Consider the following 16414-nt stretch of genomic DNA (forward strand, 5'->3'; position numbering starts at 1 on the left):
AAATATTTGGAGCCCTAGTTTCATGGAATTTTTAATCCCTAAACATTACTTAATAACTTGGTTGGGTGACCATGTCGCAGTGTTTTGGTTTTTGTTCAATGTGCACATCCTCCAACATCATCTAAAAGGTCTTTCAAAAATTCACCAATTTTTAACAATCTGCCTGACAATGAAGGGGACACGGGTTCATGCCCTGGTCCAGGATGATCCCACATTCCGCGGAGCAACTAAGCCTGCGTGCTACAACTACTGAAGCCCGCACTCCTAGAGCCCGTGCTCCGCAACAAGAGAAGCCACCGCAATGAGAAGCCCGCGCACCGCAACGAAGAGTAGCCTCCGCTCGCTGAAACTAGAGAAAGCCGGTGCGCAGCAACGAAGACCCAACGCAGCCAAAAATAAATAAAAAATTTTTTTAAATTCACCAATTTAATGTTATTGTAAATATTCCAAAATTCATCAAGGAATATTAGGCTGTCAGAATATCCCTAAATCGTTTGTTTGAAACCACGATATCAGCTGAGGAACAGCATAACCAGGCTTGGAGTTAAACTGAGTTGTAGAGAAAATTAAAAGCATTTAAATGTAAGGGCACTCAAGTGTTGTTGACTCAGGGATTAAATACGGTACGGCCCAGACTTTGCCCACCAGCTGATCTTACTACCTCATAGGCACATTCCTCCTTTCTCTTAACTGCTTCCTACTGGCTGATTCCCTCCTCCTCTTATCTGATCGCCCCCCCCATTTTAATCCCTGAACAAAGCGCCCTGGAACAGGTCCTACCAAAACCCAACCCCTGCCTGAGGTGGGAGCAAGCGCGGGTCTCACTCCCCTATGGCTTTTCCCCCCTTTCCGCCCACTTCCGGGTTTCCCTCCCTGCTGCTGTCTCCCCTCTTCCGTTCGGTCCGGAGCCCCGCCCCGCCACCCGTCACGTGACCTCACGGCGTGCTCCGCCTCCTGCCCCCGGTTCACGTGATCGCGCCCGGTAGAAAACGCCTGACCGCAGACCCCGGCCTTCACAGTGCAGTCATTTTTTTCCAGCTGCTCGTGGGCTTCTCGTTCTCTAGCCTTCTGCACGTTATTTCCCCTCCGCCCGGGGTCCACCCCCGGAGCCCTGTCCGCCATGCGGCTCCTGCCTCTGGCCCTGGGTGTGCCCCGGCGGGGCAGCCCTCGCCACTTGCCCTACTGCAGCCCAGCGCCGCTGCTGCTGCTGCTGGGAGGCTGCCTGGGGGTCTCCGCGGCGGCGGCGGGCTCTCGGAGGCCCAATGTGGTGCTGCTTCTCGCCGACGACCAGGACGAAGTGCTCGGCGGCATGGTAACTCTTCTTTCTGTTTCTGCCCCGCCCCTCCATCTCCCGGGCTGACTCCCTGGTTTCTGGCCCTCGTTCCCCATTCCTAACTAGCTGCCTCGACCCTGGGTAGGTTTGCTTTTGCCGCGCCAGGCCCTTGGCGCAGGCTTATGGAGCTGCGGGACTCTATTTCCTCTTTCCCCCGAGTCTCTCCTGGGTCCACACACATGCACGCACCACACAGAGCTTCTAGTCTGGACCTTACTGCTGAGGAGTTTGCTTCATGTCTCAAGACAAACATGTGGACGCCTGTTAGGGATGGGATGAACCAATGAGGAGCAGGTGCTGGCTAAGAGCACGCAAGCATTGATTGTTCGTCTTTCAGGTTAGAGGACAAATCCAGCCCCCTCTTTGAGGAACCTAGGCCACTTCTGCATTTGACCCTGTGTGCAGTGTCTGTGCCTGATATTTATAAAATAAGTGCTGATATGAACTATTCTGGTAGGTAGGTTGTAGAACTCTTCAGGGTGTGCTTTGCCTCAGAAGAATCAAGAAAATTCAATTAGCCTAATTGAACACCTGGCTGATGCATTAGATACTGTCAGCGTTCCGTTTTATATCAGATGGGGGGGTGTCCTGAGACTTCATTCTTTCCCAGAGTGAATTTTGCTTCTGGATCTTAGAATTCTCGAATTTGTGACCTTCAAGAACATCTACCCAACCCCCTGCTCACGGAGGCCTAGAAAGTGGCTTGCCCCAGGCTCGTGAGTAGTTGTGGCAGTCCAGACAAAATCCTCACTAGTGCTCTGACCCTGGGTATGGCATTACTCTTACCTTTTTAAAAACAAGTGCTTTATTGCTTTCTTCCTTTCAGTTCTCTTTTTGCTTTCAGCTAAATGCTATGAAAACACTTTAGGCACGAGGTTCCTAACTTTTACTGTGTGGGAACACCCTAGCTGAGTGTCTTTCAAACTGCTGATTTCAACCCTTAAGTGAGTTGTGAAATCAGTTTAGTGAGTAGCTACCAGCATTTTTACTTCCCTGTGGAATAGAGTAGAATAGAAAATGTCTGTGTGATACATGAGGTCAAGGTAAGCATATCCATATATAGATATGTTTTAGTTGTGCATTAAAATGTATTTCTTCCTCAGGGCTGTGTTCAAGGGTATGAGAGTCTTTCTTTTTTAAACGTTTCTTTAATTTATTTATTTATTTTATATTTATTTTTGGCTGTGTTGGGTCTTCGTTTCTGTGCGAGGGCTTTCTCCAGTTGCGGAGAGCGGGGGCCACTCTTCATCGCGGTGCGCGGGCCTCTCACTGTCGTGGCCTCTCCCGTTGTGGAGCACAGGCTCCAGACGCACAGGCGCAGTAGTTGTGGCTCACGGGTTTAGTTGCTCCGCGGCATGTGGGATCTTCCCAGACCAGGGCTCGAACCCGTGTCCCCTGCATTGGCAGGCAGACTCCCAACCACTGCGCCACCAGGGAAGCCCCCGAGAGTCTTTTCTAAATGATGTTTAAGATGCTTGCGTTTTGACTCCCCGCTGGTTCCTGCCACATGTACCTCATTGCCTTTTAGTTTCTACCCAGCCCCACTGACAATGAAGAGTCTTGACTTAATGGCCCTCCTGGATTTTACTTTGTTTTTTCCACCATTCCAACTGCTACACTTATCCTCCACACAAAACTCCTTTTAAAACAAATTTGTGTGTGTGCTTTTGAAGTGTTTTGTCCAGAAAAAGCAAGCCGTCTCTATCAAAACTTAATAATGGTTTAGTGACTTAATTAAAAGGCCCAGCTTTCACGGCTCTGTTGAAAACAAAATCCATCACTTAAATATAAGGTATTCAGAATTCAGTTTCTTCAATTATTGTAGACCACCAATGTGGTCTGTGTATATTTGAGGTTTCTTCCCTTTAGCCTGTTAATCCTATTTGCTCCTTTAAACCAGTAGCAGATTCTTTTATACAGATGTTTGTGCTGGAGAGAAGAGCCAAAATTAAGTGGAGGGAAAAAGTCAAATTTAATACTCCCAGTTCTCTGGAGACTTCTGTCTTCTCCTGTAACCTTTTACAGAATACTCTAAATACCACTGATTGTCCAACAGGACTTGAAGGGGAAGCGCTAAGAAATAACGGCATTTGAGAACCTACTTGGAGCTAGTCAGAGTGTGAAGTGTTTTATACAGTGCTTCAATTATCACAGGAATCCTCTGCTGTAGGTATTGTCCTTATCTTAAAAAATGAGAAACTAAAACTTAGAAGGGGTTAAGTAACTTGGCCAAGGTTCATATAGCTATAATAAGGGGCAAAGCCTGGTGTCTTATAGTGTAAGAGCCCTGAGATTATATGCTTTTTCTCCTATTCTAGAATACTGTGGTAATACTGATTTACCAGATGTCATTCCACATCAGCATAGTCACACCATAGATCAGAGATTTCTTCAGGTGACATGGAACTCCTTAATTTACACGTAATACTTCATGTGTATTATTTTCATTTTTATGGAGAGAGGGAGGTCTCTGACCCAAAAAAAGATCATGAATTGCTGCCATAGTTGGCAAATAAACAAGTATCAGTCCCCCAGACTAACTCAGGTCAAACGATTATAGCACTTGTATGATTGTGGTTTGATGTGGAATGTTGCGATCATCTTTGAAGTAGTCTTTTATGTGGTAGCATCATCTTTAACAGTTCATTGTATTTGTTGTAGCTTTCATCCGTGGGACTCCATTTTTAGTTTTTGCCCAGGGAACCGTTCATCCATTTCTTGATTTTACTTGAATGTTGTTATGGTGTGATGGACACACTGTTCTTCACTGAAGCACAGGTTGCTATTTTTAAAATCATTCTCTAGAAAAACTGACACTTGGTCAAAACCTCAAGGAAGTGAGGGAAGGAGATGTAGGGGAAGAATGAATACATCATGTCTTTGCTTAAGGCAAAGTGATCTTTCATTGTTAAAAGTTAGCTATAGAATTATCCGAATTGTCAAAACTTTATTTCAGAGCAGCTGTATATGGGGCCCAGGAAAGCAGATGACTCCTTAGGGGGTTTTTTTGCTTCAGATGAGTAAAGTAGCACATTAGTCATATGCAAGTGTAAGATTGGCTGTTTCTTAAAGAATGTAGTTTGGCCTTAACGTGACCAGCCACTATCTTTGCTTAGATCTTAAGGATCCACTTTATCATTCAGGTTAGCATGGACACACATACACGTTTTTTGGTACAGTGTGGTTTCCTGTTTGGGACTTGTTTGATTAAGCACAGAGTATGGTTATCACTTGTACTACCATTAGCAGTATAAAGGTTATGGTTATTAATATACATTTCTTACTTAAACTAAAATCTGAATTCCTATGCAGCCCTGCATCATCATCTGACTCCTGCCTACCTCTCTGACCTTGTCTTATTACCCCATTCTTCTCTTTACTTACTGTGCTGCTTCTAGCACGCTGACCTTTGTTCTGCCCTCACATGTGTTGCTTTCCTTCTCTGGCAGCATATTACTTGTTCACTCAACCTGAAAGCATCTTCTTCTGGAGCTTTGCCTGGCTGACTCATAATGTGACTCTCAGTACTGAAGTTACATCCTGAAAGAGGCCTTTCCTGACCACGTGTTGAAAGTAGTTTTCCCCTTTCCTCTCATCACCTGCAAGCACATGGTCCTGGTTTATAGTACTCTTCACTGCCTGAAATAATTGTTTGTTTGCTTACCTGTTGTTTGAGTACAAGGATCATGAGGGCAGGGACCTTCTATCTTTTGTCCACCATTGCCTAGATCAATGCCTGGCACACATTTATTGTTTAGTAAATGTGTTATAATCACACAATTTAATCTTACTATAAATCAGATATTCTTCAGTAGCTTTGCATAAATACCAGACAATTTGACCATTGTTCCCTATAATCAACTCACATAGTCCTTTTCCTATTTATACTTTGCATTCCTGTTTCCCCTTCCTGTGTACTCACTGTAACTCAGATTATTCATCAACCCAATGTTTCATTCAGCCCAGTGTTTTTTACTTGAGGATAGCACCCAGTGATGTTTTGTGGGAGATCATGGCTGGTGACATTCCTTCTGAAGGTTAGCAAAGACCTTATATATCTCTAGCATCCCCTGGGAACCTATTGTGGATCTAAGACCACATCATCAAAGACCTTTTTTTTTTCTTTAAATTTATTTCTTTTATTGAGGTGTAATTGACATAAAACATTATGTTAGTTTCAGGTGTACAACATAATGATATTTGTATATATTGCAAAATGATCACAGCAATAAATATAGTGAACATTCTTCATAATGCATAGTTACAGAATTATTTTTCTTGTGATGAGAACTTTTAAGATCTGCTCTCTTAGCCACTTTCAAATGTGCAATACAGTATTATTAGCTGTAGTTGCCATGCTGTGCATGACATCCCCATGACTTCTTTATTTTGTAACTATAAGTTTTTACCTTTGGACACCCTTCACCCATCTCACTGCACCCACCCTCACCCCCCACTTCCTGTCTCTGGCAACCACTAGTCCGATCTCTGTATCTGAACTTGGTTTTTTTTGTTTTTTTAGATTCCACATACAAGTGAGGTTATACAGTATTTGTCTTTCTCTGACTTAATTCACTTAGCATAATGCCCTCAGAGTCTACCCATGTTATCAAAATGGCAATATTTCATTCTTTTTTATGACTGAGTAATATTCCATTGTATATATATACCACATCTTCCTTTTCATTCTTCCATTGATGGACATTTAGGTTGTTTCCATGTCTTGGCTATTGTAAATAATGCTACAATAAACATGGGGGGTATTTAATCTTCGAGTTAGTGTTTTTATTTTCTTCAGATAAATACTCAGAAGTGGATTTGCTGGACCATATGGTAGTTCTATTGTTAATTTTTTGAGTAACCTCCATATGGTTTTTCATACTGCCTGAACCAGTTTACATTCCCACCAACAATTGCACAAGGGTTCCCTATTGTCTGCATCCTTACCAGCACTTTTTATCTCTTGTTTTTTTGATGATAGCCTTTCTAACAGGCGTGAGGTGCTATCTCATTGTGGTTTTGATTTGCATTTCCCTAACAATTAGTGATGTTAAACATCTTTTCATTTACCTGTTGGCCACTTGTATGTCTTTTTTGGAAAAATGTCTTTTCAGATCCTCTGCCCATTTTTGTTTTGTTTTGTTTTGTTTTGAGATTTATTTATTATTTATTTATTTACTTTATTTTTGGCCACGTCTGGTCTTAGTTGCAGCACACGGGATCTTCATTGAGGCATGAGGGATCTTTCGTTGCAGTGCACGGGCTTCTCTCTAGTTGTAGCGTTTGAGTTTTCTCTTCTCTATTTGTGGTGCACAGGCTCCAGGGCGCATGGGCTTTGTAGTTGTGGTGTGCGGGCTCTAGAGTGCATGGGCTCTGTAGTTTGTGGCACGCAGGCTCTCTAGTTGAGGAGTGTGAGCTCAGTAGTTGTGGTACGCAGGCTTAGTTGCCCTGTGGCATGTGGGATCTTAGCTCCCTGACCAGGGATCAAACCTGCGTCCCCTGCATTATAAGGCGGATTCTTTACCACTGGACCACCAGGGAAGTCCCCTCTCCCCATTTTTTAATTGGCTGTTTTTTTGCTATTGAATTGTATGAGTTCTTTATATATTTTGCATATTAACCCTTTATCAAATATATGACTTGCAAATATTTTCTCCCATTCAGTATAAGTTGCCTTTTCATTTTGTTAATGGTTTTCTTGGCTCTGCAGAAGCTTTTTATTTATTCTTTAATTGAGCTAGAGTTGATTTACAATGTTGTGTTTCAGGTGTACAGCAAAGTGATTTAGTTATAAATACATATATATTCTTTTTCAGATTCTTTTCCATTATAGGTTATTACAAGATAATTTAGTATAGTGCCCTGTGCTATACAGTAAATCCTTGTTTTTTATCTGTTTTATATATACTCCCATACTCCTAATTTATCTCTTCACACACCCCCACTTTGCTAACCATAAGTTTGTTTTCTATGTCTGTGAGTCTGTTTCTGTTTTGTAAATGAGTTCATTTGTATTATTTTTTTTAGATTCCACATAAAAGTGATACCATATAATATTATATGTCTTTCTCTGTCTGACTTACTTAGTATGATAATATTTAGGTCCATCCACATTGCTGCAAATGGCAAAATTCCATTCTTTTTTATAGCTGAGTAATATTCCATTGTATATATATGTATACCACATCTTCTTTATCTGTTCATCTGTTGATGGACATTTAGGTTGCTTCCGTGTCTTGGCTATTGTAAATAGTGCTGCTGTGTACATTGGGGTGCATGTATCTTTTCAAATTAGAGTTTTTGTCTTTTCCAGATATAGGCTGAGGAGTGAGATTGCTGGATCATATCATAACTATACTTTTAGTTTTTTAAGGAACCTCCATACTGTTTTCTGTAGTGGCTGCACCAATTTACATTCCCACCAATAGTGTAGAAAGGTTCCCTTTTCTCCACACTCTTTCCAGCATTTATTATTTGTAGGCTTTTTGACAATGGCCATTCTGACTGGTGTGAGGTAATACAGTAATACCACATTGTAGTTTCAATTTGTATTTCTCTAATCATTAATGATGTTGAGCATGTTTTCATGTGCCTGTTGGCCATCTGTATGTCTTCTTTGGAGAAATGTCTATTGAGGTCTTCTGCCCATTTTTTGATTGGGTTCTTTGGGGTTTTTTTTGATATTGAGGTACATAAACTGTTTGTATATTTTGGAAATTAACCCCTTGTTGGTTGCAATGTTTGCAAATATTTTCTCCCGGCCTGTTGTCTTTTTGTTTTGTTTATGGTTTCCTTTACTGTACAAAAGCTTATAAGTTTGATTAGGTCCCATTTGTTTATTTTTGCTTTTATTTCTTTTGCCTTGGGAGACTGATCTAAGCAAATATTGCTACAATTTATGTCAGAGAATGTTTTGCCTGTGTTTTCTTCTAGGAGTTTTATGTTGTCATGTTTTATATTTAAGTCTTTAAGCCATTTTGAGTTTATTTTTGTACATGATGTGAGAAAATTTTCGAATTTCATTCTTTTACATGAAGCTGTCCAGTTTTGGCAGCACCACTTAGTGAAGAGACTGTCTTTTCTCCTTTGTATATTCTTGCCTCCTTTGTTGTAAATTAATTGACCATAAGTGCGTGGGTTTATTTCTGGGCTCTCTATTCTGTTCCATTGATCTACGTGTCTGTTTTTGTGCCAGTACCGTACTGCTTTTTTTTTTTTTTTTTTTTTTTTGGCTGCATTGGGTCTTTGTTGCTGTGCACGGGCTTTCTCTAGTTGCATCTTGCAGTGGCTTCTCTTGTTGTGGAGCACAGGCTTGAGATGCGCAGGCTCAGTAGTTGTGGCTCTCAGGCTCTAGAGTGAAGGCTCCGTAGTTGTGGCACACGGGCTTAGTTGCTCCACAGCATGTGGGATCTTCCCGGACCAGGCATCGAACCTGTGTCCCCTGCATTGGCGGGCAGATTCTTAACCACTGAGCTACCAGGGAAGTCCCACCATACTACTTTGATTACTGTAGCTTTTAGTATAGTCTGGAGTCAGGGAGCATGACACCTCCAGCTTTGTTCTTCTTTCTCAAGGTTATTCTAGCTATTCAGGGTGTTTTGTGTTTCCATACAAATTTTAAAATTATTTGTTCTAGTACTGTGAAAAATGCCATTGATATTTTGATATAGATTGCATTGAATGTGCAGATTGCCTTGGGTAGTATAGTTATTTTAACAATGTTAATTCTTCCAATCCATGAACATGGTATATCTTGCCATCTATTTGTGTAATCTCCAATTTCTTTCATCAGTCCCTTATAATTTTCTGAGTACAGGTCTTTTACTTCGTTAGGTAGGTTTATTTCTAGGTGTTTTATTCTTTTTGATGTGATTGCAAATGGGATTGTTTCCTTAATTTCTCTTTCTGATAGTTCATGGTTACTGTATAGAAGTGCAACACTATATTAATTTTATTAATATTAACTGTATATCAACTTTGTATCATGCAACCCTACCAGATTCATTGATGAGCTCTAGTAGTTTTTTGGTGATGTCTTTAGGATTTTCTATGTATAGTATCATGTCATCTGCAGACAGTGATAGTTTTACTTCTTCCTTTGCAATTTGGATTCCTTTTCTTTTTCTTGTCTAATTGCTATGGCTAGGACTTCCAATGCTAGGTTGAATAAAAATGGCAAGAGTGGGCATCCTTGTCTTATTCCTGATCCTAGAGGAAAAACTTTCATTTTTTTCACTGTTGAGTAGAATGTTAGCTGTGGACTTGTTATATATGGCTTTTATTATGTTGAGACACATTCTCGCTATATCCACTTTGAGGGTTTTTATCATAAACAGATGTTGACTTTTGTCACATGATTTTTCAAAATTCCTGAATAAGTTAGAATTCTCTAGCTAATGGGTTACTTAGGTTTTCTATCATCTGTGTAAAACAATGGGGATAACTTTTTTACAGTATTGAAAATGACCCTCTTATTAACATTGTTATGTATTTGGGTTATTAGTCTTTAAGAAATTATTACACGACAAAATACACTTAAAACTGTGTTCAGTATGGTCTCAGCTTTCACAGGAACTTCAGAATCGTTATGAACTGACTCATAATACAACTAAAATAAGTTTCTTCACATCGTCCTTTCTTGCTATCTGGAATCTGGATAAAGATTATTAGTATTTTTTATTGTTATTATTTATATCTAAGTGACCATCTTCATACTTTTTATCCTCACTCTAGGATTTGAAACTAGTTGTTCTCTATACTTGTCAGGATCTTAAGTTTTGAGCAAAAGATAAAAAGCAAGGATATAAATGAAATAATTTTCTGACTAGTCTTTTGCTTGACAAGGTTTTCTGTACATGTGTTTGCCACTTAGTTCAAGTCTTTGCCGGAGGTGGTGGTTGGTCTAGTGTAGAGGGCCATGAGCTTATGGTCAAAAAGTGTGCATCTGGGCTTCACCACCGAGTGTCTGATATTTGAGTTAGTGTCGGGGCCTTGTCTGGCTTTCAGAACCTAAGTGTTGTTTTATTTCTGTTTTAAAGGTTGGAAGGCTCCTTTCATATCATTTTCCATATCCTACTTCTAAAGATGAATTAATAGAGATTGATCTGCCCCACCTGTTTGTAAGGCAGCTGGTGACAAATGAGAGAAGGGCACCAAAATTTCATTACATTGAAATCAACATTGCTAGAATAATGCCATCAGCTGTGAACTTTCCCTTCCTGCAAGCATTATAACTCCCTGAACTTTTGCACAGGACATAACTGACTGTAACCAAACTTGTTTGGTTCATCTCCAGAATCACACTGGACACTTGGCTGTTCCTTAGTGTCACATAGAGCTGATCATTTGGGAATAAAAGGTTGAGAGTAAGATACAAAAAAACACGAATTTTGTTCTGTGTGTTTTAGTTTATTGGAAGAAATTGTTTAATAGATAACTGTTTACTTTACAGACACCACTAAAGAAAACCAAGGCTCTCATTGGAGAGATGGGGATGACTTTCTCCAGTGCTGTAAGTTTTGAAGCTGATTTAATTTTGTTAGACTTTAATTATGTTTATATTCTAAGAAGAAACACTTTCTTTTGGGTAGTCTACTGTAATTTATGTGTTTTTTTCTAATTAAATGCCTGATTCGAGGGAAGGAATCTATTTAATGTGATATAAATTTGTTTAATTGAAATATTACTTCTTAACAATTGAAGATTAATTATAGATATTTTGTAAGCCATTCTCATCTACAACTCAGAACTAGAGAAGTTTATTTAAAACTTCACTATTTGAGGTTTGAAAATGAATTGTAGGAATCGGTTAACATTTGTACTGTGTAAAATGTTCCATGGTAAAAGCTTGCAGGCTACTCTACAAAACCCAATTAACCCTGATAACCAAACCCAACAAAGATAATAGCAGCAAAATGAAAGAAACCCAACAACAACTATGTGTACGTGTGTGTACATATATGTAAATACAAATATATGTGTATATGTACATGTGTAAACATAAATACAAAGATCCAAAATGAAATACTAACAAATCAAATTCAGGAACCATGCTCATAACCAAGTCAGTGGTAGCCCAGCTTAATATCAGGAAATCCATTGAACAGCAGCATAGTGTTGTGGTTAAGAGCAGACTCTGGAACCAGATCACCCTGTTTTGAATGTTGTCTCTGCCTCTCTCCTAGCTGTGCGACCTTGGGCAACTTATTAACCTTTTTGGCCTTTGGTTTCCCCATTTGTAAATAAGGATACTAAAACCTGTCTCAGAGGTTAAATGGATTGTTACATGTAAAGCAAGCACTTATGTCAGTGCCTAACTTAGAGTAAGTACCACTACATAATGGTTGTTATTATATTGTTCACCAACATATCAGTGGTTAAAAGGAGGAAAATTAGATACTCATCTCAGTGGATGCTTGAAAGTCCTCTGAAATGTTGGCATCCTTTCCTTGTAACTTATTAAACTGTTACATCCGTACTATGATGAATATTTCAAACAAATAGCACAACTTAGAGTTAAGGTTAAAGTCTCAGAGCACTGCTGTTATGGAAGAGACGAGGGCCCAATATCTCTCACTTAATGTTCTTCTGAACTGTCTAGTCGTTGGCATAAGTCTTGTGGAATTCAGAGGTAAAAGTACTGGAAAAAGACAAAAATTGTTATTTCCACTTGTCTGGATTTTCTGCCTAGAAAACATAGAGTTGTTGGAAAACTTTTAAAATTAACAGAATTTAGTAAGGTAGAAATGAAAAAATAGAAGTAACTTTCTTCCATATAACTAGTTAGAGAAACATGGGGGAGGAAGATATAGACCCTAGGAATAGCTGGTGGTGGCCAGTAATGGTTAAGACCTATAAATGTAGTTACAGAATTTTGTGAGTGATAAAGTATTGGGTTGGCCAAAAAGTTCATTACAGAAGATGTTATGTAATGAAACTTCAAAGCTTTTGCACAGCAAAGGAAACCATAAACAAGACCAAAAGACAACCCTCAGAATGGGAGAAAATATTTGCAAATGAATCAACGGACAAAGGATTAATCTCCAAAATATATAAACAGCTCATTCAGCTCAATATTAAAGAAACAAACAACCCAGTCCAAAAATGGGCAGAAGACCTAAATAGACATTTCTCCAAAGAAGACATACAGATGGCCAAGAAGCACATGAAAAGATGCTCAACATCACTAATTATTAGAGAAATGCAAATCAAAACTACAATGAGGTATCACCTCACACCAGTTAGAATGGGCATCATCAGAAAATCTACAAACAACAAATGCTGGAGAGGGTGTGGAGAAAAGGGAACCCTCTTGCACTGTTGGTGGGAATGTAAATTGATACAGCCACTATGGAGAACAGTATGGAGGTTCCTTAAAAAACTAAAAATAGAATTACCATATGATCCAGCAATCCCACTACTGGGCATATACCCGGAGAAAACCGTAATTCAAAAAGACACATGCACCCCGGTGTTCATTGCAGCACTATTTACAATAGCCAGGTCATGAAAGCAACCTAAATGCCCATCGACAGACGAATGGATAAAGAAGTTGTGGTACATACATACAATGGAATATTACCCAGCCATAAAAAGGAACGAAATTGAGTCATTTGTTGAGACGTGGATGGATCTAGAGACTGTCATACAGAGTGAAGTAAGTCAGAAAGAGAAAAACAAATATTGTATATTAACGCATGTATGTGGAACCTAGAAAAATGGTACAGATGAACCGGTTTGCAGGGCAGAAGTTGAGACACAGATGTAGAGAACAAACGTATGGACACCAAGGGGGGAAAACCACAGTGGGGTGGGGATGGTGGTGTGCTGAACTGGGCGATTGGGATTGACATGTATACACTGATGTGTATAAAATTGATGACTGATTTAAAAAAAAAAAAAGACGGAAAATATGTTAAAAGTTAAAAAAAAAAAAAAAAAGATGTTACGGAAAGACCCGAACGAACTTTTTGGCCAACCCAATACTTCATACATAGATAGACACATCATTTTCTGTGGAAAGACACAAGATTATAAAACGCTTATTCTAATCAGAATCCCAACAAGATTTTTTTTAGGCTGAATTAAGTGATTCCAAAGTTATCTGGAATAATAAGTAGGTTAGAATAATCAAGGTAAAATGTTTAAAGGAAGAGATTTCTCTACTGGATAGTAAATGTCATATGAAGATCCAGTGAGCAGTGTGGCATTGGCCAAAAAATAGGTCAGGAAATATAAAAGGGAGAGAATTAAAAGAGTTGCCAATGTGAAAATTATAAAAGTCAAACATGTAACAAAATCAAAAAGCAAAAGTGAAACATGGGAAGTATTTGTAATGTGATTGAATCCTTCCTTAACTCAAATTTTATGTAACAAGAGGGGAAAATGTGCAAAGCACATGAACAAGCCATTCACATGAACACAGTTGGTCAGTATGCATGAGAATAGAATGTTCATCCTCACCGGTATTTAAAAATGCCAAATCCAGTTTGAAAGGCCAAAGAAATGCTAAGTATTTCAAAGGGATAATATGTAATTCTGGCAAGGGCGTGCTCAAATGAGCATTCCCTCCCTGCTGGTGTGAGTATAAGCTACTATTAGCCTTCTGTAAAGTGGATCGGTGATGAGTATTAAGACCTAGACAAATACTGGGTTGAATAGGGTAATTCCGTTGATCACAGGAGCTAATAGAAGTATAATTAGAGTAGGAAAAAAATTTGTGTCCAGTGTATAAAGTGATGCAGGAAAGGTATAAAGCTACAGATCAGCCTGAAAATGAACCTCTGCTTCTCTGCCACATTAGATTCAAGTAGTAGTCTTCATCTTTGTTCAAGACCTAGCTCCCACCATGCTGTATTCCTTGCATGTAAATATTTCTTTGGCAGATGAAATTAGAACAACTTTAGGTTATCCTGTAGAAAGAAACCAGCTGAAAAAGAAATCTGTTTTCTGGGTTCTATCTGCTTTACTGTCTCCACTAGGGGACTTAAAGCAGCTCTGAAATGTGTCATGTATAAAGAAAACCTCTATTCCATGGGAAACTAGAAATTTGACTTTGGAGCATTGAGCAGCTTGCTTTCTCTTTAGAAATGATGAGAAATCCGTCTGTCTCGTGTAACTTTGCCTTTTTTGCTTCTCTTCCGTTTGTAGTATGTGCCAAGCGCTCTTTGCTGTCCGAGCCGAGCCAGTATCCTGACAGGGAAGTACCCACATAACCATCACGTCGTTAACAACACTTTGGAGGGAAACTGCAGTAGTAAGTCTTGGCAGAAGATCCAAGAACCAGATACTTTCCCAGCAATTCTCAGATCAATGTGTGGTTATCAAACCTTTTTTGCAGGGAAATACTTAAATGAGGTATGTTGAATGGTCTAATTATTCCCTTTCTTTCTTTTTAAAAACAGCTTGAATGTGAATTAGTATGATTCATGTTAATTGTTTTTTAATTAGCATCCGTTCAAGTCATGTTAAACGGTTTTTGGTATATGTTGTTTTCTCTTAATCTGCCTGTTAAACCAGAATTTACATGAACGTATTTACATGATTTGGGCACTGTGGTTATTCTTTCTTTAAATAGTCTCTGGAGCATTTGTTTAAAAATTGTCTTAGGACTGCTGTGGTCTGATGCATCTTCCCCCTTTTCCTGAAGAATTCTGCTTGTCCTTTGGCTGTCATGGTATCTTTGTTTCCATTTCCCCTTTATCAGGACTGGAGTGAAGAATTTTTTCCTCTTGGCATCTTTTCCTGAATTATAACAGCTTAATGCTTAACCCATTTTCTGAAAACTGGGAGCAGATTGTGGAGAGATCAGTGATGAAGGAAAAGCACCCAGAGCCTGAGACATTCAGGCCATTGAAGCATGTGACTGAGTGGTTAGTGTGCTGGCCTTGAGGGCCTGGATGGAGGGAGGCCTCACTGTGACCTGCCAAGGCCAAATTTCAGGGCCTCAAGTCCACCACATTGGCCTTAGCATTTAGTCAAAGTTCAGGCTTAAAAGAAATAATGTGTTTGAGAGTATTTGGGGTTATCTCTTAAAATAAAACTGGGGATTCAGGACAAAGAGAAGATGTACGTTTTCTTATGTACTTTATCTGTGGTTGCTAGAGATCTTAATATCTGATCTGAATTTTGTTAATTCTCCCCCTCCCCGCAACAGTTGGGGGATTTGCAACCTTGTGGATTTGATGAAAAATGAGTCAGTTTGAAAAGAATCATGAGCAGTGTGATGGGTTAAAGCTATAGGTCATAAAGAGACCTTACACTACTTTGCATGTTGAAGATCATCTAACATATACAAAATTAGAAATTCTTCAAAATACAGAGACTTAGGGGACTTCCCTGGTGGTCCAGTGGTTAAGATTCTGTGCTTCCAATGCAGGGGGCATGGGTTCGATCCCTGGTCGGGGAACTAAGATCCCACATGTCGCAGACACAGCCAAAAAAAAAAAAAAATACAAAGATTTAGTTCTTAGAGGCACTGCCTTAAATGGGCAGTATTAAGCCTTGTCGAGATAAAATGGGATGATTCTGTGGTCTCTTCACTTAATTCATCTCATCAGATAAATTGAGTCCAAAAGTAGACTTCATCAGCAGGACAGCTGAAGTGATAGGCTGGTAGCTTGTAGTCTGATGATTTGGGCTGTTAGCCACAAGGTTGGCTGGACCATTCAGTCTAGGCCATCAGTAGCTCAGCAAATGAGCCATGTGGCCTAAGCTCTGTGGCCTTTCCCTGTAAAGGGCCAGAAATAAATATTTCAGGCTTTGCAGGCCATATGTCTATATAGTGACTATACAGTTCTGCTGTTGTAGCAAGAAAGCAGACTTACATAAACCAATGAGTGTGCCTGTGTTCCAGTAAAACTTCACCGTGACTGAAATTTCAATCTCATGCAACTTGTCACAAAAATATTCCTCTTTTGATTGTTTTTTTTTTTATTCAAGTATAGTTGATTTTGATTGGTGTTTATATTTTTTAATGTTTGGAAGAAAATTCTTAGCTTGCCGGCCACACAGAACAGTTGGCAGGCTAGATTTGGCCCTCCAGCCATAGTTTGCCAACTCCTGCTTCAGAAGTTCCTAGCA

General features: G+C 39.5%; 1 protein-coding gene across 1 annotated transcript in view; it reads left to right on the top strand.

Moving 5' to 3' along the window:
• Nucleotides 1-945: 945 nt before the first annotated feature.
• Nucleotides 946-16414, top strand: part of GNS (glucosamine (N-acetyl)-6-sulfatase) — a 49988-nt gene continuing 34519 nt past the window's right edge. Inside the window, exons 1-3 of the mRNA XM_061205079.1 lie at nt 946-1312; nt 10785-10844; nt 14483-14689. Coding sequence (XP_061061062.1) covers nt 1121-1312; nt 10785-10844; nt 14483-14689 — 459 coding nt within the window. The 5' untranslated portion in view covers nt 946-1120. The remainder of the gene's footprint in view (nt 1313-10784; nt 10845-14482; nt 14690-16414) is intronic.

This window comes from Eubalaena glacialis, chromosome 11 (assembly GCF_028564815.1).
Source record: "Eubalaena glacialis isolate mEubGla1 chromosome 11, mEubGla1.1.hap2.+ XY, whole genome shotgun sequence".
NCBI lineage: Eukaryota > Metazoa > Chordata > Mammalia > Artiodactyla > Balaenidae > Eubalaena > Eubalaena glacialis.